The sequence below is a fragment of the Babylonia areolata genome, chromosome 13, assembly GCF_041734735.1.
Source record: "Babylonia areolata isolate BAREFJ2019XMU chromosome 13, ASM4173473v1, whole genome shotgun sequence".
Taxonomy (NCBI): domain Eukaryota; kingdom Metazoa; phylum Mollusca; class Gastropoda; order Neogastropoda; family Buccinidae; genus Babylonia; species Babylonia areolata.
In genome coordinates, this window is record NC_134888.1 from 30187980 (window position 1) to 30214830 (window position 26851).

General features: G+C 41.0%; 1 protein-coding gene across 2 annotated transcripts in view; it reads left to right on the forward strand.

Moving 5' to 3' along the window:
- Positions 1-5970: 5970 nt before the first annotated feature.
- LOC143289201 (uncharacterized) overlaps positions 5971-26851 on the forward strand; it is a 35133-nt gene continuing 14252 nt past the window's right edge. For both annotated transcript variants that reach the window (XM_076598140.1, XM_076598141.1), the window contains exons 1-10: positions 5971-6078; positions 9149-9218; positions 10025-10112; positions 15356-15444; positions 17289-17409; positions 18051-18120; positions 19048-19251; positions 20902-21031; positions 23188-23274; positions 24326-24460. In XM_076598140.1, coding sequence (XP_076454255.1) covers positions 6022-6078; positions 9149-9218; positions 10025-10112; positions 15356-15444; positions 17289-17409; positions 18051-18120; positions 19048-19251; positions 20902-21031; positions 23188-23274; positions 24326-24460 — 1051 coding nt within the window. In that variant the 5' untranslated portion in view covers positions 5971-6021. The remainder of the gene's footprint in view (positions 6079-9148; positions 9219-10024; positions 10113-15355; positions 15445-17288; positions 17410-18050; positions 18121-19047; positions 19252-20901; positions 21032-23187; positions 23275-24325; positions 24461-26851) is intronic.

Here is a 26851-nt window from a genome sequence, read left to right on the forward strand (position 1 = left end):
ACTAACAACGGACCAGTAACCCCTACCCAACCCAGCACTAAGAACGGACCAGTAACCCTACCCAACCCAGCACTAACAACGGACCCTACCGAACCCAGCACTAAGAACAGACCAGTAACCCTACCCAACCCAGCACTAACAACAAATCAGTAACCCCTACCCAACCCAGTACTAACAACGGACCCTTCCCAACCCAGCACTAACAACAACCCAGCACTAACAACGGACCCTACCCAACCCAGCACTAACAACAAACCAATAACCCCTACCCAACCCAGCACTAAGAACAGACCAGTAACCCCTACCCAACCCAGCACTAAGAACAGACCAGTAACTCCTACCCAACCCAGCACTAAGAACAGACCAGTAACTCCTACCCAACCCAGCACTAAGAACAGACCAGTAACCCCTACCCAACCCAGCCTTGGGAACGGACTGTACCCAACCTAGAACTAACACCAAACCAGCAACCCCTACTCAACCCAGCACCAACAACAGACCAGTAACCCTACCCAACCCAGCACTAACAACAGACCAGTAACCGTAACCCCTACCCAACCCAGCACTAACAACAGACCAGTAACCCCTACTCAACCCAGCACTAACAACAGACCAGTAACCCCTACCCAACCCAGCACTAACAACAGACCAGCAACCCCTACTCAACCCAGCACTAACAACAGGCCAGTAACCCCCACATAACCCATATATGTCGGAACATAAACTTTGTCTCAAAACAGAACCTTACGGGACACCATGATTAATCGGTAATTGTGTAAATTCTGATCTGCTAGCCGATACATTTTTTTTCTTTCAGAGAGAAATGATGAAATGACTTGTACAGTTTGAGATACAAGAGAAGAGAATGATAGATTACATCAAAGGACACGGCAAAATCAGCAAAGAGAGCTCCAATAATTTTATTGTTATTTATATTGGTGAGCCATTCAGTTACTAAACTTAATCATTTAATTGATCTACTTAAAAAAAAAAAATATTGTGGTGCCACATGAGAGGTGAGCAACAGACCCAGACCAGTTTGGAATAATTAAACGATGCATAAAGTGTTTACTAATTTGGTGTTCCAAAGGTTTCGGTAGAGCTGACAAAATTGATACAGGTCTGTAGTTTGAAGGTTTACAGCTATCAATATTCTTGGGAATAACGTTTGCAATTTTAAGCGGTTTGGGAAGTTAAGTTTTTGTAATACGTTAATTCTATATACGTATGTAAAGGCTTTGGCAATAATAGGGGCTGAGAGTATTAATATTCCCCGTTATGCCAATGAGACCTCTGGTACCGCTTGTTTCAATATTTTCCCGTTATGCCAATGAGACCTCTGGTACCGTTTGTTTTAATATTTTCCCGTTATGCCAATGAGACCTCTGGTACCGTTTGTTTTAATATTTTCCCGTTATGCCAATGAGACCTCTGGTACCGTTTGTTTTCAATATTTCCCGTTATGCCAATGAGACCACTGGTACCTGTTTGTTTCAATATTTTCCCGTTATGCCAGTGAGACCACTGGTACCGTTTGTTTTAATATTTTCCTGTTATGCCAGTGAGACCACTGGTACCTGTTGTTTCAATATTTTCCCGTTATGCCAATGAGAGCTCTGGTACCTGTTTATTTAAATATTTTCCCGTTATGCCAATGAGACCTCCGGTACCTGTTTATTTCAATATTTTCCCGTTATGCCAATGAGAGCTCTGGTACCTGTTTGTTTCAAATGGATGAGAGCATTATAAACTTCATGGGCATACGTTAAAAGGATATTTAATGTGGATGAATTGTTTCTCGATTCGCAAAATTCAGTCAGAACATCTAAAGCGTTTATGTTTGATTTGTCGGACTTAATGGTTGAAGTTGCTACACTGCAGATGTGTGTGTGTGTGTGTGTGTGTGTGTGTGTGTGTGTGTGTGTGTGTGTGTGTGTGTGAGAGAGAGAGAGAGAGAGAGAGAGAGAGAGAGAGAGAGAGAGAGAGAGTGATGTGACAACTTTTTAACAAACCCGAAACTAACTACAGACACAGTGGAGAAAAAAAAAAGCCGAGGATAGTGATGCTGATTGTGTTATACCTAAACGTCAGCACGAGGATCAGATGCAAGGCAGATGTTCCATCCTGTTAACAGGCGTGACACAGACAAAACGGCGTTAAAACAGAACTAACACAAGAAACTGCTACACTGGGGGGTGGAGGTGGGTTGGGGGAGGGGGGTGGGGGGGTGGGGGTAATTTTGAACACTACGAACGTGCTTCTCTTTCATCTCACTGTTGGTTCTGATCGATAGCAGTGTGGTCTGCACATGGTGTGAACACTGCATCGTAAACAACTTGTCTTTCCAACACCTGTCTGTAGTTTGAAAGAGTGTATCAAGGATGTGGCTGAGTGGGTGAGTGAAAAGGTGAGGACGAATGAGGGTAAAAGCGTGCTTACTGCCATTGGCACCAATCAACAAGGTAAAAATGTTTCTGGTTTTGATCCCACTGTTCAGAACGTCCTGCTTCAACCCACAGGGTTTCTCAACCTTCAAAAGAAACCTGAACACCCCCCCCCCTCCTCTCTTTTGGACGTCACCTCTCCTGATGTGTGTGTGTGTGTGTGTGTGTGTGTGTGTGTGTGTGTGTGTGAGTGTGGTGTGAGAGTGTGGTGTGTGTGTGTGTGTGTGTGTGTGTGTGTGTGTGTGTGTGTGTGTGTGTGTGTGTGTGTGTGTGTGTGAGAGAGAGTGCTTGTATCTGTTTCATGTGTGTGCTGTTGAGGTGTCGTGTGAAGGCTGCTGGTGGAGAGAGAGACAAGCATCTATCTGTTTCATGTGTGCTGTTGAGGTGTCGTGTGAAGGATGATGATGATAATGATGATGATAACAACAAAAACAACAACAACAATAATAATAATAATAATAATAATAACTGCTACAGAGAACACTGACATCATGGACTGATCACATTACTCCTCCTCCTACCACTACTACTACTAACTTCATCAACATCGTCATCATCATCATCATCAACATCATCAAAAACAACAACAAGAACAACAAGAGGCAAAGTCTTCATCAGTTCATGGCTAACGTGTGATTTTTGCTGCACAACACCAACAACAATAACAGCAACAACAAGAACAACACAAATACTACCACCACCACCACCACCAGCAACTACAACAACGAGAGACAAGGTCTGTGAACATGTTGTGATGTTGCACTGGACGGATGAGTGGAGCGCGTGTGTTGTACCGTTCTGACTAGTTTTCACAAGGAGTGAATTGAAGTCAACCATTCATTCTAACTCAAGCGTAGTAACTCTCCAGTACAATGTACTAACCAAACCCGGTTAGTTCCCTTAAAACATCTCCCTTCCAAAGAAAGAATAATACTATTGTTTACGAACTTTGTGACAGTCTTCATCAGTTTACGGATGACGTTTGATTTCTGTTACACAATAACAACAAGGCTCATAGTGCTGACGATAAAAGGGGAAGGGGAGGGGAGATGAGGGTGGGGCCTCACCGCCCAATTCCCACAACAATCCAAACCATTGCTTTGTTCGCCGCCAGAAACGAGTGTTTGTCGAACCGAAAGTTGTGCTGGAAACCAAGCAATTTTGTCTTAAGTAGCTCGCATCGATCAATGAAATGTCTGACAGATGTCTGTCCATGCAGGCTCATGTCCACCTGTCTGTCCGTGAAGGTTCATTACCACCTGTCTGTCCGTGAAGGTCCATGACTACCTGCCTGTCCGTGAAGGTCCATGACTACCTGTTTGTCCGTGAAGGTGCATTACCACCTGTCTGTCCATGCAGACTGAAGGTTCATGACCACCTGTCTGTCTGTGAAGGGTCATGACCACCTGTCTGTCTGTGAAGGTTCATGACCACCTGTCTGTCTGTGAAGGGTCATGACCACCTGTCTGTCTGTGAAGGGTCATGACCACCTGTCTGTTCGTGAAGACTGAAGGTTTATAACCACCTGTTTGTCCATACAGGTTCATGACCACCTGTCTGTTCATGAAGATCCATGACCACCTGTCTGTCCGTGCAGACTGAAGGTTCATGGCCACTTGTCAGTCCGTGAAGGTCCAAGACCACCTGTCTCTCCGATCAAGGTTGACATCAAAAGAAAAAGGCTACACGTCAGATTCTGTCAAAACTAACGCTCACTATTGGAAAATTCGGAATGGTTGTCACCAAGTAAGGGAGGAAGCTGACTGCTGCATGTACACGTGAAAAAAATGGAGAGTGAACCTGCGTGGTGCTACATGTCTGGAGTGTCTTGCGAAACTGTGTTTAAATCTCTTAAATCAGGCAGTCATTCCTGGACATTATTCAGTAAAAGAAATGACCTTTGCCCAAATATTTCTTTGCAAATAATTTAGCGGTTTCTTTTCAGCAGTATATCATCGCCAATAGATATCGATATCGAAGAAGGAAGTGGGGAGGGAGGGGGGCGGTGGGGGTGGGGTGGGGGACATTGATGTTGTCTGCGAAGTGATGGTTCGTGACAGTGATGGTTCTGACTGCTGACATGATCTTCTAGTGCGTCAGTCTTCATGCGTTCCAGGAATGAGTTTAACAGCGTGGGAGACAGAAAGTAGCCCTGACAGATCCAACTGAAGTTAGTCTCATCTGATCTGATCTAATCTTATCTAATCTTATATCTTATTTTTCTCTGATCTGAAACCACTCTCCAATAGCGTCTTGCGTACGTGCCGCACTGGTTTTAGAGTATAGTTGTTGGATGGTGTTGATGAGCTATTACCCGATTTTATTATCAGTTTTATTGTGGCCCATAGAGCTTTTTTGTCAAACGCTTTCTTGAAGCATATTACTGAGACGTGGCAGAATTCCCTGTGGTGTTGGAGGTGTTTTTCGCAAAGGATACGCAGGTTAAAGATCTTTTCGATGGTGCTTCTGCCATTTGGTCTTGAATTTCTATAAACGACCAAAAAATGACAAAACTACCAATAAAATATTTGTCCCAAACTATACAACCTATTTGTAAATAGTTTGGATCATTTACGGAAACTCAAAGACATCTTTTCTTTTTTTTTTTTTTTTTTTTTTGGGGGGGGGGGGGGGGGGGGGGGGTCCAGACACCCTTTTTCTACAGACTGATATAGACTTATCGTTGTTGTAACAGCCTGTATATAATACTTCTGGGAAAAACGAAGATTTTTTGTGCTACAGATATTGCTCATTTTTGTTGGTAACATTGGTCAGATCGTAACCCCCACCCAACCCAGCACTAACAACAGACCAGTAACCCTGGTCAGGTTGTATAAACAGTTTTGGTCACCGAAAGTGAAGACACATCATTTCCTATAGACAGGTATTACTGATGGTTACATTGATCAGGTTGTACAAACAGTTTTGGTCACTGAAAGTGAAGACATCTTTTCCTGTAGACGTCTAGATGGTTACATTGATCAGGTTGTACAAACAGTTTTGGTCACTGAAGGTAAAGACACATCTTTTCCTATAGACAGATGGTTACATTGATCAGGTTGTATAAACAGTTTTGGTCACTGAAAGTGAAGACACATCTTTTCCTATAGACAGGTATTACTGATGGTTACATTGATCAGGTTGTACAAACAGTTTTGGTCACTGAAAGTGAAGACACATCTTTTCGTTTTGACAGGTATCAATGATGGTTGTTACACTGGTCAAGTTGCAAGAACAGCTTTGGTCATTTAAAGTGAAGAACATCTTTTCCAAAAGACAAATATTGCTGATGGTCACATCAGGTTGTATAAAGTTATTGTCTCTGCCCCCCCCCCGCCCCCCCCCCTGGTGACAACCTCACTGCCACGTGGGTGGGAAGAGAGTCAGGTGTTGGTGAAGAACATTGGCCATCTGCCTCCCTGTACGTGCCTGAACAATGCTCACATTTTACTGCGCAGTAAGCTGTGTGATGGGCCACACAAACCTGCAGCTATATAAACACAACGTTTCACCAGGGACTGGAGAGTTATTTTCCAGTTTGTCCCACAGAGTGGACCTTCTCAGAAAGTTCTCTGCGATGATGTCTGTCCTACGGTTATCTGCCGTGTGTCTGGGGGTCTGTCTGCAGCTGCTGGTAAGAACAGGGTGGCTTCTGCGTTTATTTAAAAATATTTTCTTTTAGATGATGATTAGTTGTGTTTTTGGTGAATCTGTTAGTTGTCAAGACGAGTTTTCATGGAAATAGTGAAGATAAAAATTCATAAATTTGAGATGTTTGTACACAGTAGTTGTTGTCAAGTTAAACTGTTTGCTTGTCAGCTGTTTTTTTTTTTTAAAGATTTTTTTAAGTTGGTGTAGCATTTCAATCATTATGGCATAACGTCGCATGCGTTTAGGTTACTGTTTCAATAGTCAGTTTTTTTTTTAACTCACTTCTGTAAACAATGTGAGTCTATGTAATAACCTGGTGTTCGGTTGTCTGTGTGTGTGTGTCCGTGGGAAACTTTATCATTGTCATTTTCTCTGGAAATTTTTAGTCAGTTGATAACCAAATTTGCCACAAACATAGCAAATGATCATTTTTTTTTTCCATACATTCTAATCATAATGATATTGCACCTCTGGGAAGGGCACAAAATATATTCAGATATTTTCACAAAAAAATACTGTTACAATTTTCTTTTTTTTTGCACAAAACTTTGCATTTTTCTGTGAGTGAGCAATAGCAGAGACAATGAGCAATAGCAGTTAATTACTATTTTTGTTGCTGAAAATGGAACTTTTTTTGCTCAGTATGGAGGTTACATTGACACACTCATCTCTCAATGTGCCTGTTAATGGGACCTTACACTTACAGGCTGAAAACTGATTATTAGTAAAGGAGATAATTATCTAATAATAGATATCACTCATCGAAAACATTACAAAATTAAAACATGACTCTGGGCATACAAAGGCTTTTGTGTTTTATATTCAGTGGGAAGGTCTTACACTATGTATACTACAACATCGACGTGTTTGTTGCATTCGGATATCTTACAAATGCTACTACATTAACTAGAATAAACATAACATAAATTGTAATTGACAGACCCTACACGAATTGACGGTGGCGGACATCTTGGAATACAAGTGCAACAATATGCGGCATTCAATCAATAATTCGCGATAACATATAATTTGGAACAATATTCTTGATATGAATGCCTACTCTGTATTTATTTATTTACTAAATAATTATTTGTTTTATGTATTTTGTCTGTCAGTTTTGCTCCTTCTTTGATATATGTTACATATTTGAAATTGTAAAACCATGCACATCAGCATTCTAAAATCTGAGTTCCCCTACGACCTTGATAAATCAAAAGTTACAATATACTTATTTTCATAAAGGACGATAGCCTTAAATTATATATCTGTTCGTCAGCAAAAACGAACAACAAATGACGTTCCCATTTTTAGTCATAGATTTTGACATCAGTCAAAAATTCTAAATGGAAAATGCCTTTTGTGTTCCTTTTCTTTTTTCGCCAAAGCCTACTTGATGGAATAAGCTTTAATCATTGTGGCGCTGTGTGTGTGTGTGTGTGTGTGTGTGTGTGTGTGTGTGTGTGTGTGTGTGTGTGTGTGCGCGCGCGCGTGTGTGGATGTGCGTGCGAGTACGCGTCCGTGTGTGTGTGTGTGTGTGTGTGTGTGTGTGTGTGTGTGTGTGTGTGTGTTTGTGAAGGTATTCTTGTTATTATATTAATTCATCCCCCCCCTCACCTAATTTAGTTAGTACCCCCCACTCCCACGACATGCCCTCACTTGCTGTCCATTTTAGAGAGAAAAAAAGTTTAATTTCAAGATGAAGACTTGTCGCGCCCTACTTTAGAAGATAGGGCCTATCCTCTCTCAGAGACGAAATCAGGAACGAAGGAATTTAAAAAAAAAGTTTTTATTTCAAGGATTACGCTATTATTAATAAAGTTGACAATAAGACGTTTGGTGTGAAAAGAACAGATGATTACAAATTAACTCACTCAGTACGGCCAGTCCTCTCTTCTCCTCTACACACACCCCTCGGATGTCCAGTGGGTGTCTGAATGACCCAACATTTAGCTTCCGTCGTCAGAATTGTGGTATTCTTTGTCAACATTCACGTCTTCAGTATAAGAGCCTTCCACTTGCAATATTTTGATGATGGAAATTGGGGTGAAACGCTGTTAATGTCGTCTCTTTCGCCGTTCGTATGGAGAGAGTTAAACACACACACAACAATAACAAAACAACAACATCAACAACAAAATCTGTTATTAGTCTTTCGTCTTGATTGCTGGCACTACAACGGCACAAAGGGAAAAAGGTTCGCGTAGATTCTGGGCCAAAGGGGTGGGAATATGAATGGAGGAAAAAGGGGTACAAAGGGAAATTCCGGGGGCTTGCCAGTCGATCACAACTCTGCGTCCCCTTTTCAGTGGAGACACGCTTTGCCAAACAGGGGGTGGGAACCGCCGGCAGACTGGGGAAGGGAGAAACGAATGGAGGCCTGAAAGGCCAGCATTATATTCTGGTTAAAAAAAAAGAAAAAGAAAAAAAAGCCAAACTAAAAAAAACAAAAACAACCCCCCGCCCCCCAAAAACAAACAAACAAACAAACAAAACAAACAAAAAACAAAACAAAAACAAAAAAACAACAACCCCAAAACAAACGAAAAAACAACAAAAAGCAAAGCAAACCAAACCAAAACAAAGCAAAACAAAAAAACGCAAACGGACGCATACGAACAAATATTCAAATTACACAAATAAGATTCATAACAACAAATGGCAAACCTGAGTTAACATTTACCAGTATGGCTAACCTAAATTGTAAGAAGAAATGTCACAAATTCTATGGTCTTTCATGCTCTGCTTCACGTTTGGGGTGAGTCCTGTCAAAGTGGCTTATTCAGTCTGGTTCCGCCACCAGGCGATTACTGTCGTTAGTAGAGGGCTGTGGAGGTGGTGTCCCAATTTCTATTAGAAGAGCAACAACTGAACACCACCGAAGTAACTCTGCAGTGTGCAGGGTCTCCTCTGGCGTGTGGCCTCCTGCCGACCCAGAATTGATGGTTCCCTGTGGACTGCTGACTTTAGGACTGCGACAGATAAACCCGGTTTCTGAAAGTTCCAACATGGTGTGTGTTTACCATGGTAACGTGTTAATACGGTGTGTTCACCAGGGCGTGCTGTCCTCTGGGGGCCATTCTCCACGGGTGGGCCATGCAAACCCGGAAATCTTCATGAAACCAGGTAACGTGTGGGTCTGTGGGAGTGTGTATATATGTACATGCGTGTGTATAGGGGGTCGGTGTGTGTGTGTGTGTGTGTGTGTGTGTGTGTGTGTGTGTGTGTGAGGGGGGTGTGGGGGGCGGGGGGGGGGGGCGTATGTATGGGTTTCTCGGAACGCAGTGACGCCTCATTGAGCAACAGAACTGAACTGAACTGGAGAAACAAGCATGTTGTCGTGTTGCAAATATTCACAAATGAAATAACATATGCATTTCAAATGCGAGTATGTGTTTGAATAATCAAGAGATCACATTAAATAAAAAAAATTACATTGCAGTTTACATTGGCACATCTACGAATACTTTATGTGCTAACAACTGTAATTCATAAGACACATGTGCTTGTGCACGTTAAAACATTTAAGAGAACTCATATAATTGCATTAGCATAAAAATACTTCCATGTAGGGCCTCTTGGAAGACAAATGGAAATTCTATATTTTTCCCCCCAAATACTTTGTGGATTCGTACAGTCTTCAGATAGTGTAGTGATAATTCCAGTAAGAAATTTCCCATTTTATTTGGAATTGAACTGGCTGATTTGTTCCATCTCCTTGAAATGAACGTTATGTTTATTCAATATGATTATTGTCATTATCATGTATGTCTCTATGTCTGTATCTCTGCCTGTCTCTCTGTCTGTCTGTCTGGATGTCCATTTTTCTCTCTCTGTCTCTCCCCCCCCTCTCTCTCTCACTCACTCTGTCTGTCTCTCTTGCTTTAACAATGACCACATGGGCATCAAACGTTATGTTTTTGTTGTTTCAGCTGCAAAGGATTTGTTACTGGATGAAGATCTGGTTTCTGACGGGACAGACCTGGTACTCACCCGTAAGCAGTACATGAGACTTTATGAGTAAGTGGTATATGTCACTGTTCCGTCATTTAAAAGCAATAACCAGTCTGTCCTATCACCATAATACATTAATACTTCATGACACATTTTTGGCTTCAAATAGAAAAATCTGGGATGCACAAGGGGTATTAACATGAGATTCCATCACCAGCCGCTGCAATCTGAAATCACAGAAAACACGCATGTTCTCCACCACACCACACACACACCACACACACACACACACACACACACATATACATACATACATACACACACGTACACACGCACGCACACACACCCACACATACACACACACGCGCGCGCGCGCACACGCACACACACATACACACACACGAACACACACACGCGCGCGCATACACACATTTTGACACACACACACACACGAGCATGCATACAAACATACAGACACACATACGCACGCACATACAGACACACACACACACACACACACGCACACACACACATGCACACACACATAGTAGTGTCACAAAACACTAATAGTGTGTGGTAGTGTGACAAACACCAATAATAGTGTGACTAAACACCAATGGTAGTGTGACAAAACACCAATTATAGTGTGACCAATGGTAGTGTGACAAAACACAAATACGAGTGTGTAGTAGTGTGACAAACACCAATGGTAGTGTGACAAAACACCAATAGCAGTGTGTGGTAGTGTGACAAAACACCAATAGCAGTGTGTAGTAGTGTGACAAACACCAATGGTAGTGTGACAAAACACCAATGGTAGTGTGACAAAGCACCAGTGGTAGTGATAAGAAACTCTAGGGAGAGCTGGACAGTACAAGGTCTTCAGTGTTTCGGCCCTTAATTCCTTAAACTCAAAGGGGGCCGGGCCGCACCCAGGTCATGACTCCTGGATACCCTTGCATTTTTTTGCCCTGGTCAGGTTCGAACCCGCGCCTCCATGGTGGTCGCTACCTCAGGACTGAGTCATCTTTTCTGGCAGACGTTTTAACCACTGAGCAATCGAACGCCTCCTCACCCAGATCCAACTGGAACTCATTTCTACTGCTTCTGCCATTGCCTTGAGAGTCCTTGTCCCCTGTCTGCCAGAAATTGACATCTGTTTCATGAGGCTGTAGGCAGATGCGCTCACAAACCCTCTTGCACCAATCTCTATGGCGAAGACTTTGGCTTTGAAGCCAGATTATCTCAGGCCACTGGCTAGACTAGCATACTTCTTGGTCATGTAGATGTGGGCTTCCTCCATTCTGCTTTCGTATGGCACAGTGAGCTCAATCAGAATCGCTTGTTTCGTTGCCTTGGAGTGGTCTCATGCCGCTCTTGCTGATGATTTCCAGGTGTTTCTTCCCCTCTGGTAGGTTATCTGTACATTCCCAATCTTCGGTACCATCAAGCAGCCCACGTTTCCATGCTTTGGAAACTTTGGATGCTGTTCCTGGCCAGACTTTATTGCCTTCTGCAGAGCGGAACTCTACTGGAACTCCTGGTGGGGTTGGTGCTCCTTGGACAGTGCTCACCACGTGTGCAATTTCTTCTAGCACTTGGTTGTGCCTCCATGTTTACCGTCCTTGGCTCAACGCCGCTTTGCACGAGCTGAGGACATGTTCCACTGTTTGTTTGCCATGGAATAGTGGGCACGCAGGGTCATCTGCTTTCCCCCAATTCACCAAGTTTGTATTCGAGGGAAGGTCGTACCACAGAGTGCATTTTCCCATGTTGTCCACTGCCTCTGCTGGCCTTGCTGTACTGTCTTCTGGACTCTTTATCATCATCTTCCTTCTTAATCTGCTGTATGATCGTGTTTCTTTTCCCTTTCCCCTTTGCCTTGGACTTGGCGACAGTAGAGTGCCACGTCAGTGAGACCAGGTTCCATGGGACACCAAGCCAGTTTGGTATCAGCATAAACTGTAGGCACCACACTTTGTATTGCCAGGAAGGCCACACTGGTCTATAATATGCAGGCCTTCTTCTGCTGTCTGCTTGGTTTCCTTTTCTCTTTTTGCATCTTTTAGGGACTCATCATTCCATCTTCCAAGGCTCTTGACTGGTTCATCTGACGCCGTTGGAATGGCTTGGCTGGCTACAGTGTATTATTATGTGGAAATCTGAATGCAAGAACTTCTGATATATCTATAGGAATCTTACATGGAGATGAAATATACATTTGTCATAAAAATGCCAGTAGTGTGATGAATAGACATTCTGAAACAAAGTATTAAACTCTTATGGGGAAAGATTACTTAACATGTACACTGTATTTGGATTGACCATTCTCAAGTGTATGTAATGATGGCCTTGAAGGTCGCTTCACATACATTTCTGATCAAGGAACAAGTGTTAACTCACTCAGTACGGCCAGTCCTCTCTTCTCCTCTACACAGACCCATCGGGTGTCTGAATGACCCAACCTTTAGCTTCCGTCGTTAGAACTGTGGTATTCTTTGTCAACATTCACCTCTTCAGTATAAGAGCCTTCCGCTTGCAATGTTTTGATGATGGTAATTGGGGTGAAACGCTGTTAACGTCGTCTCTTTCGCCGTTCGTATGGAGAGAGTTAATGTATGATTACGTTATAGCATCTGTAAATATTTTCGAATCTTTATATCAGGGGCTATCATTGCAGAATCTGACCACCTACCCCTTGCGTTATATATTAAAGAACACTCTGTAAGGCAGTATGATAAAAATTCCAATCTTATTGTGAATCAGCCCATTATCAAATATTGTTGGAATGATATTTATGCTGAACGTTTCTCTTTATCTATAAAGGAAGTACAAGTAAAGTTCAAAGTAGCAGAAGATCTTATTCATGTTGATGTCAAGAGAGCTTTGGACATGTTTAATCAGACTATTAAAGAACAAGCAGAACATATGAAAAAACGGGTATTTTATAACAAACAGACAGAAAATAAATGGTTTGATCATGAATGCAAAATGGAGAAACGCAGGGTATGTAGATTATTGAGGAAATATAGAAAAACATTAGATAAAAAACTTAAACAGAGAAAAAAGAAAAAAAAGAAAGAATATAATAACTCATTAGTAAATAAACTTCTACATTCTCTTAAAAAGTCAAAAGGAATTTTGGGACACAGTACACAAGATATCAAAAAAAGAAAGTACAACCCGTCAGTGATATTTCTACCCAAGAGTGGTTCCAACATTTTGAAAATGTGTTTGAAAACGACGATGGTGAGGAAGAGGACGAAGCTGTAGACAGGTACGCATGTACGAAGATGATGACCATGATAACTTTATACAAGATAGACCTATATCTCAAGAAGAAGTACTGCTTGCTGTTAGAAAATTGAAAAAGGTAAATCTGCTGGTCCAGATGGACTGATTGGTGAAGTTTTCAAATATTCAGGAGACGTGTCTGCTAATTTTCTGGTGAAATTGTTTAATTTTTTGTTTGATAGTGGAATTTATGCAAGCAATTGCTCGGAATATATAATCTTACCATTCTTTCAGAAAGGTGACATTAATAGTGTAAATAATTAAAGGCATTTCTTTAAAAAAGGCTATTCAACAATTGACCACATATTTACTTAAATGTCAGTAGTACAGAAACATTTTGCAAATAATAGAAAATTATATGTTGCTTTTGTGGATTTTGAAAAGGCATTTGATTCTGTTTTTAGAAAATTTTATGGCCTGTTTTGTTGAAAAATGGAATTAGTGGTTAGTTGTATCGTTGTGTGAAAAGTATGTATGACGAAGTGAAAGCAAAAGTGAGATTAGGGGCAAAACTATTGGGGTGTGTGAACTGTATTCGTGGGGTTAAATAAGCGGATGTTTGTAGACCTGTTATGTTTTCTTTTCTGTTCTTTTTTATTTTTTTTTATCAATGAACTTGCTTTAGAAATTATGCAGAATTGTCAGCACGGGGTTTTGATTGAATTGTTTGTTTTACTGTTTGCTGACAATATGATTTTGTTATCTACAACAACAGTTGGTTTACAACGACAATTGAGCAATTTATATAATGCTGCCAGTAATTTGCACTTAAAAGTAAACATGCATAAAACGAGTATTGTTGTTTTTCGCAAGGGAGAGTATTTGGCAAGAAATGAAAGATGGTCGTTGGTGATCTGTTGGTGAAAGCAGTTATTGTAATACGTGTATAAAATAGATTGTAGTTCATTCAGTGTCTTTGGTAGGTTGTTTTGATTCTCAAGTTCAGCCAATATTGCAGTATGGAGCAGAAATATGGGGACTGGAAAATAATGTAGTAACAGAAAAAAACAACAAAACATTTATCTGCAATGAAATGGTTTCTGTATGTAGACAGTTAAACTCCAAATCATCTTGTTTGTGTTGAACTGGGAGATATCCAAATTATTGCAATTCATATGTTAAAGGTGTCAAATATTGGCTTAAATTGACTAGAATGGATGAAAACAGATTTCCATTTAAAGCTTATACTAGTTATATTCTTTAGATAATAATGGCAAAAAGACGCGGGCAACGAGTGTTCGGCAGTATTTGAATTCTTGGTTTTGCTGTTGTGTGGGACAATCAGGGGGTTGAAGATATTGCAGGTTTTTGACAACGAATTAATGATTGCAGGTGGCAAGACATGCATGATCATAATGCAAACCAGTGACAGATTTGCACAGTTTAGACTTTTCAAAACATTGCATGTCATTGAACCATGCACTGAGTTGGTATTGAACAAATTTATACAATGTGCATTGACAAAATTTAGATTTGGTGTTTCTGATATTGCTACTCATTGTTTTAGATACGGAAATTTCAGGGAACCTGTGTTTACTTGTCGATTATGTAATCTGGGTATGGAAGACGAGCTACATTTTGTGTTGTGTTGCCCTACCTTGAGTGACCTCAGACAAAAACTACTCCAAACAAAGTATTATAAAGATCCATCTAACTTTAGATTTAATTTGATCATGTCATCAAGACATGAATCTACTCTGTGTAACTTGGCCATACACACACACACACACACACACACACACACACACAAATATATATATATATATATGTCATGTGAAATCTTATTTATCCTTCTTTAATGTTATCCACTTCAGTAAGGGGCTTTGGCCTAATCTGAATTAAAAATCGTTATCGTTATCTTTCACTCCCCCCCCCCTCTCTCTCTCTCTCTCTCTGTGTGTGTGTGTGTGTGTGTGTGCACGTCAGTCACATGCTTTCTGTTCCTGTAGTCACGTGCTTTCTGTCCCTGTAGTCACGTGCTTTCTGTCCCTGTAGTCACGTGCTTTCTGTCCCAGGGGAGTCAAAGGAAGACACGAGGGTACTGTGGCCTCCACACCATGGACCAATGGCGTGGTCCCTTACAAAATCATGGTGGACCAGTTCTGTGAGTAACACTGGTGACTGTATACTGGATTCCTCTCTGTGCCTTGCGTTGTTCTGTTGGTGGCTGTATACGTCATCCCTCCCGTATATTGTTCTGTTGGTGACTTAGACTTCATCCCTCTCTGTGCCTTATGTTGTTCTGTTGGTGACTTAACTTCATCCCTCTCTGTGCCTTATGTTGTTCTGTTGGTGACTGTATACTTCATCCCTCTCTGTCCCTTATGTTGTTCTGTTGGTGACATAGACTTCATCCCTCTCTGTCCCTTATGTTGTTCTGTTGGTGACATAGACTTCATCCCTCTCTGTCCCTTATGTTGTTCTGTTGGTGACTGTATACTTCATCCCTCCCTTATGTTGTTCTGTTGGTGACTGTATACTTCATCCCTCTCTGTCCCTTATGTTGTTCTGTTGGTGACTGTATACTTCATCCCTCTCTGTCCCTTATGTTGTTCTGTTGGTAACTGTATACTTCATCCCTTCCTTATGTTGTTCTGCTCGTACCTGGCACTATGCCATAAGTGACGGGTGTTGCTGTGTCAGGAAACATAAATAGGTCAACACAAATAGACCAACAATACATGGGTCTAAAGGTGTCAACAGAACAAGACATGGGTCTAAAGGTGTCAGCAGAACACCAAGACATGTTGGGTCTAAAGGTGTCAACAGAACACCAAGACATGGGTCTAAAGGTGTCAACAGAAAACCAAGACATGGGTCTAAAGGTGTCAACAGAACACCAAGACATGGGTCTAAAGGTGTCAACAGAACACCAAGACATGGGTCTAAAGGTATCAACAGAAACAGAAAACCAAGACATGGGTATAAAGGCGTCAACAGAAACAGAACACCAAAACATTGGTCTAAAGATGTCAACAGAAATAGAACGCCAAGACGTGGGTCTAAAGATGTCAACAGAAATAGAACACCAAGACGTGGGTCTAAAGATGTCAACAGAAATAGAACACCAAGACATGGGTCTAAAGGTGTCAACAGAACACCAAGACATGTTGGGTCTAAAGATGTCAACAGAACACCAAGACATGGGTCTAAAGGTGTCAGCAGAACACCAAGACATGGGTCTAAAGGTGTCAACAGAACACCAAGACATGGGTCTAAAGGTGTCAACAGAACACCAAGACATGTTGGGTCTAAAGGTGTCAACAGAACACCAAGACATGGGTCTAAAGGTATCAACAGAAACAGAAAACCAAGACATGGGTATAAAGGCGTCAACAGAAACAGAACACCAAAACATTGGTCTAAAGATGTCAACAGAAATAGAACGCCAAGACGTGGGTCTAAAGATGTCAACAGAAATAGAACACCAAGACGTGGGTCTAAAGATGTCAACAGAAACAGAACACCAAGACATGGGTCTAAAGGTGTCAACAGAAACAGAACACCAAGACATGGGTCTAAAGGTGTCAACAAAACAGAACACTAAGACATGGGTCTAAAGATGTGAACAGAAACATAACACCAAGACATGGGTCTAAAGATGTCAACAGAAATAGAACACCAAGACGTGGGTCTAAAGATGTCAACAGAAACAGAACACTAAGACATGGGTCTAAAGGTGTCAACAGAAACAGAACACCAAGACATGGGTCTAAATGTGTCAACAGAAATAGAACACCAAGACATGGGTCTGCAGGTAAAACGGAGGAAATAACTCCCTAGCCACCAACGTGTAAACAAGCCACCCCGAAACTGACATCGGGCATGGTCAGCAACGAGACGGTGCATTTTACAGCCGTCAGTAACAGCGTCTCTTAACGATCCATCTGAATAGCTATATTGACGTATTTGATAATTCACCATTATTATAAACTGTTTTCATGACAGCCCAGGAACAAGTGGACTGGATCCACCGAGCCATGGTACACTGGGAAAACTTGACTTGCGTCCAGTTCAGACCTGCCACGACAAGTGATAACAACTGGCTCAAGATAGTGGATGGACAGGGGTGGGTGTTTGTCTGCCTCTGTCTGTCTGTCTGCCTCTGTGTCTCCCTTCATCTCTTACAATCAAAGAGAGGCTTACAGTTTCATATTAGCGAGGCTGGCATCATAAAATGGAGACCTGATATAATTCGTTCTACAGGTTTAAAATTATCTTTTGTAATGAAAAACAAACAACTAGCCCAGAACCAGTCTCGCCAGGTTTGGGTTGAAAACTCTTGGTATTCATGCTGATAAATGTCAAATTGACACATCCACACTCTCCTGTTTATATATATATATATATATATATATATATATATATATATATATATATATATATATATATATATATATATATATATATATAAGGAACGCGTTTTCAACAATTGTGTGATTTTATTGTGACATACCTCACATGTCCATGAGTGCGGTTAAACAATTGACATGAAGGTTTCTGAGTTCTCTGCCTCTCTCTAACCCTCTGTCTGTCCCTCTCTCTCTCTGTGCCTAATACGACCTTTTCTTCCATTCCAACATCTAGACCCAATACATCAAGGATGCTCTACATTATTTTAACCAGGTCTTCTTTCAGATGTGGAAGAATGGTTAAAGATTTGAATTTGCCGAGTTGTTAGAAGGCCATGGTTGTGTCTACCTTCTGCAGGTGTTGGGCTACCCTGGGTATGAACGGTGGAGCTCAGCTGGTCAACCTGGACACCAATGGATGCTTCTGGGTATGTACATGGACTGTAATCATTACAACATGCCCTTCTGGGTATGTACATGACCTGTAATCATTACAACATGTCCTTCTGGGTACCTACATGGCCTGTAATCATTACAACATGTCCTTCTGGGTACGTACATGGTCTGTAATCATTACAACATTACAACATGTCCTGTGTACGTACATGGCCTGTAGTCATTACAACACGTCCTTCTGTGTACGTACATGGCCTGTAGTCATTACAACATATCCTTCTGGGTACCTACATGGCATGTAATCATTACAGCATTACAACATGTCCTGGGTATGTACATGAACTGTAATCATCACAACATTACAACATGCCCTGTAATCATTACAACATTACAACATGCCTGTCTGGATATGTACATGGCCTGTAATCATTACAACATTATATCATGTCCTTCTGGGTATGCACATGGCCTGCATGGTCATTCGGATGGGACGATAAACCAATGTCCCATATGCAGCATGCACTTGGTGCACGAAAATAATCCATGAAGACAAAAGAGCTGTCCCTGATGCCACTTTGACATCAAAACCAAAACAAAACAAACTAAATACACATCTGGTCGACAGAAAGGGAAGGCACCACACACGAACTACTACATGTACATATTCCTCTTCAACTCCCCTGACAAAGTTCCCCCTGGCTGGTCCACAGATTGGCACCATTGAACACGAAATACAATATGTACATATTCCTCTTCATCTCCCCTGACAAAGTGTCCTCTGGCTGGTCCACAGAAAGGCACCACTGAACACGAAATACAACATGTGCATGTTCCTCTTCACCTCCCCTGACAAAGTTCCCCCTGGCTGGTCCACAGAAAGGCACCATTGAACACGAAATACAACATGTACATATTCCTCTTCACCTCCCCTGACAAAGTTCCCCCTGGCTGGTCCACAGAAAGGCACCATTGAACACGAGCTGGGCCACGCCCTGGGTCTGATCCATGAACACCAACGGCCACAAAGAGACGAGTACATCAAGGTGGACTACTACGCCACAGAAACTACGTCTGTCAGTCAGCTGACCAAGTACGCCGAGGGCTCTGATGACAAACTGGGGCTGAGTTATGACTACGACTCGGTCATGCACTATGGGAAAACCGTGAGTAACTCTGGCTTTTAACCAGCATCACTAGACGCTTTAACGCAGATGAAACGAACGAAGCAAAAATAAACACCACCACCATCACCACCACCACAAGAATAATGATAATAACCACCAACCAATCAAACAGCAGCAACAACTATTAGCCATGGCGATGTGGTTAGCGTCATGGAATCTACGGGTTTTATTTTCAGAGGAGGTGGGATTGGGCCCATGTGGAGCTCCTAGCCAGAGCTGAGTGAGTTGTGGGCTGAAATAGGAAGACACGGACCACACAGTGAGTCAGGTGTGGGCTTAAAGACTGGGACCATACAGTGAGTCAGCTGTGGGCTGAAACAGGAGGACATGTACCTCCACTCGGGTGGGGGACGGGGGAGGGGACGCTCATTCAGTCTGGCCCCGCGACATAGCAACTGTTATCAACTGGTGGTGTCCTGCGTATATTAAATCAGAACAGGCACTACTGAATGCTACTGAAGTGCAGTGCACAATTTCCTCTGGTGTGAGGCTTCCTGGCGACCAAAACATAGTTGGTTCTCTGGGAGTGCAACAGACGAATCAAGTGTGGCCGTGACGTGAAATGCGCTGTGTAGGAGTAATTAAACTGAAACAGTGCAGTTTATGGGACACACACACACACACACACACACACACACACACACACACACACAGGGGGGCAGTAAGAACGGATAACAATCCACAGGGGACTAAACGGAACTCTTAGTGAATCCCAAGTTAGAAGCTTGACTATACACCACAAGGAACTTTTGGTGAATCCCAAGATAAAGACGTGACTCTACACCACAAGGAACTCTTAGTGAATCCCAAGATCAAAACGTGAATCTGCACCACAAAGAACTCTTAATGAATCCCAAGATAAAGACCTGACTCTACTCCACAAGGAACTCTTAGTGAATCCCAAGATAAAGACCTGACTCTACACCACAAGGAACTCTTGGTGAATCCCAAGATAAAGACGTGACTCTACACCACAAGGAACTCTTAATGAATCCCAAGATAAAAACCTGAATCTGCACCACTCTAAGAATCCAAAGATAAAGACCTGACTCTACACCACAAGGAACTCTTAGTGAATCCCAAGATCAAAACGTGAATCTGCACCACAGAGAACTCTTAATGAATCCCAAGATAAAGACCTGACTCTACACCACAAGGAACTCTTGGTGAATCCCAAGATAAAGACGTGACTCTACAGCACAAGGAACTCTTAGTGAATTCCAAGATAAAAACGTGACTCTACACCACAAGGAACTCTTAGTGAATCCCAAGATAAAGACCTGACTCTACACCATAGGCCTGATGAGCTCACTGGGTGATGCAGAATGTCCTGTTAAAGACTGAATGGTAAACCCATGCACAGATGTCTTCGTTTTCCATAAAGAAACAGCAGAAGCGTGGAAAACAGTCTTGGCTGAACTTTTAACCTGAAAAACAGATTTTGCGTTATGGTGGGAGTGGGGGTGGGGGTGAGGAGTGGTGGTGATGGTGAAGGTTGAGGAAGAAGTGTTGTGGTGATGGGAGTGATGGCAGTGGTGGTGTTGGTGGTTGTGGTGGTGGTGGTGGTGGTGGTGGTGAGTGGTTGGAAGTTAAACTGACACTGATAATGATGATGATGTCACCCAACAGGCATTTTCCAGCAATCGCTTCATACAGACCATTTACCCCAAGGACCCCAGAAAAACTGACGTCATTGGAATGATATTGGGACCATCCTTCACTGATGCCAAACTCATCAACATGTTCTATAAATGCAGTGGTATGAGCTCTCTCTGTCTCTGTCTGTCTGAAAGTGATCACATGGCAATTCACCCACACAAATCAAAGTTTATGTTGTTGACAACTAGACAGAAACGCCAAAACACCAAATATAAGTTACTTAGACGAAAGGTACTCGACAATGAGTTGGGGGTAGTTAATCCTTACAGATCACTTGGTCTTACTGTAGATAACCTGATATGGTCTAATCATGTTTCTGCTTTATGTAAAAGGTTATTAAAAAGAAAAAAAATCAGCTCTTCAGAATTAAACATTAATTCTTTTCTTGATCAATATGCCCGCAAACTATTTTTTCATGCATACATTCAACCTGACATCGACTATGTCTCAATATGCTGGGACATAGCAAGTAAAAATTGCTTGAAACCTCTCATAAGCATACACAGACTTTCTCTCAAATTTTTCATCTCAAATCTTCTATCCATGCTAACGAATACAAACAACTGAATATAATCTTTCATTCTATCTTCACTGCACCTTTGATAAAGGTGCTTTTATGTACAAAATTAAAAAGAAATTAGCGCAATCCTACCTTCCGAGGAAATTTCCTGAAAAAAGTGTTCGTGGCAAAAATACCATTTCTACCCCTCGTCCAAGAACAAAACTTTTCATGTCATCTCTGAAGTATTCTGGTGGTAAACTGTGGAATTAAATTCCTAACAATCTAAAAGGTAAATCTACATTACTATCATTCAAGAAAGAGTTCCAAAAATATGTAAAGGAAGAATTATAAAGAATTCTTGTGTGCCATGTTTTGTTTGAGCTTCTAGTGAGAGCTTCTACACGATAACCTTTTTTCGTTTGCTCTCTAACAATGTGTAAACAGGGAAAAGAGCCCGGAATTATTTGTATATATCAGCGTGTGTGTACATGCGTGCGTAAGCTTGTGCACGCGCGCGCGCGCGCGCGTGTGTGTGAGTCGCATTCCATGCTATTTTTCATGTTTTGCGTTTAACCTTTTTTTATTTATTTTTTTACCGAATTTTTCCTCCTTCATTCTTATGTGTGTGTGTGTGTGTGTGTGGAGGGGGGGGGGTATGGGAGGGGGAAGGGTGTGTGTTTGTTTGTGTGTGTGTGTGTGTGTGTGTGTGTGTGTGTGTGTGTGTGTGTGTGAGGGCATGGATGGTGTAAGAAGCTTTCAGCTTATCCAGTTTTTCTTATCCCCAATAAAACATTTGTCATTGTCATCGTCTGTCTGTCTGTCTGCCTGTCTCTGTCTCTCCTTCCCTCTCTCTCTTTGTGTGGTTAGTTATGAAACTGTTATGCTGTATTGTGTTGTATCGTGGTGAATATGCTAATGACCACTCACTGACTGTTGAAACAGAGGAAGGGTTTGCTTGACAAATAACAATTTTTTTTTTTCACTTTATTTTTTGCCAGTGCCAGTTCATATCGTCTTCTAGGAGGACGTTTTGGTTTTTTTAATGGCACACCAACTTTGAAAGAAACATATAAAAAAGAAACAAAACAAACAAAACAAAACAACAACAAAAAACAAACAAACAAAAACAAAACAATAACCACACACTAAAAACAAACAAAAAAACAACAAAAACCCCACCAAAAACAACAACAAAACAAACAAAAAACAAACAAAAAACCAACAAAAACAACCAGCAACTATGAAACACCAATTGTGTTTAAAAAAAAAAATTATATGTTAATCTGTGATTTCTAAACTTTCTGAGAGTACATAAATGTCGAAAAAGATCAATTCTGACTTTAATCGGGTTTTCGCGTGCATCACGTTCAGACATGTCTTGATGCTATAAATGATGACCAAAGTATGGGGTTTCTTACAGACGTAAGAAGAATACTTGACAGCGCTTTTGTAGTAGCTTAGACATACACTTATTATATGAACATCTAAGACAGTTCAAATGACTTAGGCATACACTGATAACTGAAAATATTGGGAATTTCATATAATCACACGTAACTTTGGCACACACTTGTAAATGAACATCTCAGACAGTTCAAATAATCACAGATGACTTAGATACACACTTCTACATGAACATGTCAGGCAAAAATTGCTGCACCAGGTCGTAAAATCACATTACGTGCCTTCCGTTCTGACTGAAGAAGAAAGTAAGATAGCGATGCAAGCAGAGTGTTTTGATTGTCTGTGCACAGACAGATGCGACAGACCACATACATGCCCAGCACGCTGCTTTCTCACCAAGGACTGCACGTGCTTTTGTCCACAGGACATGCCCAAAGGTGAGCCACACTGGACTGAAGACACTTTCGATTATCTCCCTTCTGTGACAACTTATACATGTAGATGTACGTTGATAGATTGATTTAAGGCCTTCAGTGACAACTTACACATATACATAGATGTACATTGATAGATTTATGGCCTTCAGTGTCAACTTATACATACAGATGTCCATTGATAGATAGATTTAAGGCCTCCAGTGTTAACTTACACATACATATAGATGTCCACTGATAGGTAGATTTAAGACTCTTTCGTTTATCTCCCTTCAGTGGCAACTTACACATACATAACAAATATATATATGTATAGATAGATTTAAGGCCTCCAGTGTCAACTTAAGCATACATACATACATACATACATACTGTATATATATATATATATATATATATATGTATGTATGTATGTATGTATAGACAGATTTAAGGCCTTTAGTGTCAACTTACACATACATATCGATGTCCATTGATAGATTTAAGGCCTTCAGTGTCAACTTATACATATAGGTGTCCATTGATAGATAGATTTAAGGCCTTCAGTGTCAACATACACATATTTACAGATGTCCATTGATAGATTTAAGCCTCTTTCATTTATCTCCCTTCAGTGACAACTTACACATACATACAAATATATATGTATAGATAGTTTTAAGGCCTCCAGTGTCAACTTACACATACATAAAAATATATATGTATAGATAGATTTAAAGCCTCCAGTGTCAACTTACACATACATATAGATGTCCATTGATTGTTAGATTTAAGGCCTTCAGTGTCGACTTACAAATACATATAGATGTATATGTATAGACGGATTTAAAGCCTCCAGAGTCAACTTACACATACATATAGATGTATATGTACAGACAGATTTAAGGCACTTTCGTTTATCTCCCTTCAGTGACAACTCGCATTTATATATGAAATAAATGCATAGATAGATTTAAGGCACTCTCGTTTTCCAATGATAATTTGGGTCATGTATGCACTGAAGTTCAAACTCTGTGTGTGTGTGTGTGTGTGTGTGTGTGTGTGTGTGTTTCAGAGGTGTGTATGGACCACAACGACCAGTGTGAGTACTGGGCAGGCCTAGGGGAGTGTGACGTCAACTATGGATTCATGCATGACAAGTGCAGAAAGGCGTGCGGCATCTGTACTGTGGATGGCTCCATCCCACACTGTACGTAATGGGCATTCCTTGTAGGGACAGAGTCACACCCTTCTCTCACAGTGGATCCAATGTGTGTGTGTGTGTGTGTGTGTGTGTGTGTGTGTGTGTGTGTATCTATCTGTCAAGGATATTCCAGATCGCAAGTGGATACGAAAGACATTACCTGAACATAATAAATGACGACGTTTTAGATATAGCTTAAACAACCGATAACAAATGATACATTGGATGACAACAACTTAAAACATTTAAACCATTTTTGTTCATCTAAAACTGTTGATTCCACAGTATCCATTCCTTTCTTATCAGTACCAGACGTCTGTACATGCCTGCTTTCCTCAAAGCAGTCTAATACATGAGACCTGCATGAACTGGATGGTAAAATCATTGAAGTAGCCACCCAGCATATAAGTTACCTTGACATACACATATAGCCTTTGCATTGACAAATATTATTGACTCACTTGTGTAAACAATGTGAGTCTATGTAATAACTCGGTGTTCGGTTGTGTGTGTGTGTGTGTGTGTGTGTGTGTGTGTGTGTGTGTGTCGTGGTAAACTTTCACATATCATTTTCTCTGGAAATACTTAGTCAGTTGATACCAAATTTGGCACAACAATAGCAAGCAAATGATCAGTTCTTTCCATACATTCTAATCATTATGATTTTGCATCACTGAGAAAGGCACAAATAGATTTTAATATTTTCACCAAAAAATACTGTTATATATTTCTTTTTTATACACAAAACTTAGCATTTTTCTGTGACATACTGACACATTGAACAAAAGCAGTTCATTAATATTTTTGTTGCTGAAAATGGAACTTCCTTTGCTCAGTGTGGGAGTTACATTTTAACATACATCCCTCAATGGGCCTGTTAATGGGACGTTATACTTATGGGCTGAAAACTAATTATTAGTAAAGGAGATGATTTTATCATAACAGATCTCACTCATCTAAAAAAAATACATTTAAAACATATTTTTATACTCAGTGGCAACGTCTTACACTGTTTACATTTGAGAATGGCGCTGACTACAACATCGACGTGTTTACTGCATTCAAATATTTTACTGATGTTACTACATTAACTAGAACAAACATGACATACTTAACAGACCCCACGCGAATCGACGGAGGCAGACATCTTGGATTACAGTGTACTACATTCACTCAAAAATTCGCGATAACATATTATTGAAGGGAGGAGAAGAAGGCAGCTTAGTTTCTATTCAGAGAGAGATTTGCGGACATGCCTAAAAATATTACTGCATAAATGCCCCCAACAAGCATACATACATACAAAATCAAAATCGATTTTCCAAGTACAATTTCAGTTACATCAAGTCGTATTCTTACGCACGAAGGAAGACAACTCTGACCTTTGCCAACTGTGCGTCTACTTAGAGTAGTCCAAGCATGGAAGTGTGTAAATCATGCAGTACCTGGCTTTGAAAGATGTATTAAATTTTTTTTTTAACAGTAACATAATCTTTAATGTACTTTTGTCCATATCGTTCGGAGGCCGAGTACAACAGAATTATGTTAAGCAACTCCTAGCAGACAGGGATGTTTCGAGGTTCCGAAGGATGTTTAGTTGCTCGCTGCCTGTCTAAAAATAGCTGTTGCAGTTTTCTTCATTCAGTTGACACGAAAGGGGCGGCAGGTTGGTATAATGACCATGCAAGTGGTCGTGCCTCAGCTGACTGATGTCACGAAGTTACCCATGTAAAATGAAATGGAACAATTCTGGAAATGCAGACTATCGCATACTTTTGGTTTGGAGATTCCCGTTGTTTTTTTCCTTAGTTGTAAAAGAACTAGTGTGTAACAACCCCGCTATTCATTTACTCTCATCAGACGGTAGAAATAGTTTGCGCGTATTGTGGACTTTTGAGGCAAGGTGTATCTTTGGCAGTTAGTTTGACCCAGCATCTTTGTTACTCAGGTCAGAAAAATCCTGGATGTTTAACTTCAAACATCTCATCCACTGTTATTTAGTGATACCAATGGGCCTTTTAACATATCTTGATCCAAAATAACATTTTCTGCTTTTCGTCATGATTGAGTATTCGTAGAACTGAAAGTTGCTTGCTTGAAACGGAACAATTCCATCTAAAGCAGCCCACGTTCCCGGTATTTCACTTTTTTCCCCCAAACACACATATAGATCTAGATCAAATTGTGTATGTATGTATGTATGTATGTATGTGTGTGTGTGTGTGTGTGTGTGTGTGTGTGTGTGTGTGTGTGTTTGCCAGATTATCCACTTCTTTTTTTTCTTCTTAATTCCTTTAGTGCATATCACAAGTGAGTCTTGAAGGCCTTGCCTCTCTTGTTTTACGTGTTTTAAACAAGCTAGAGTAATTCCATTGTTCACGTCAGGTGTCCATTCAA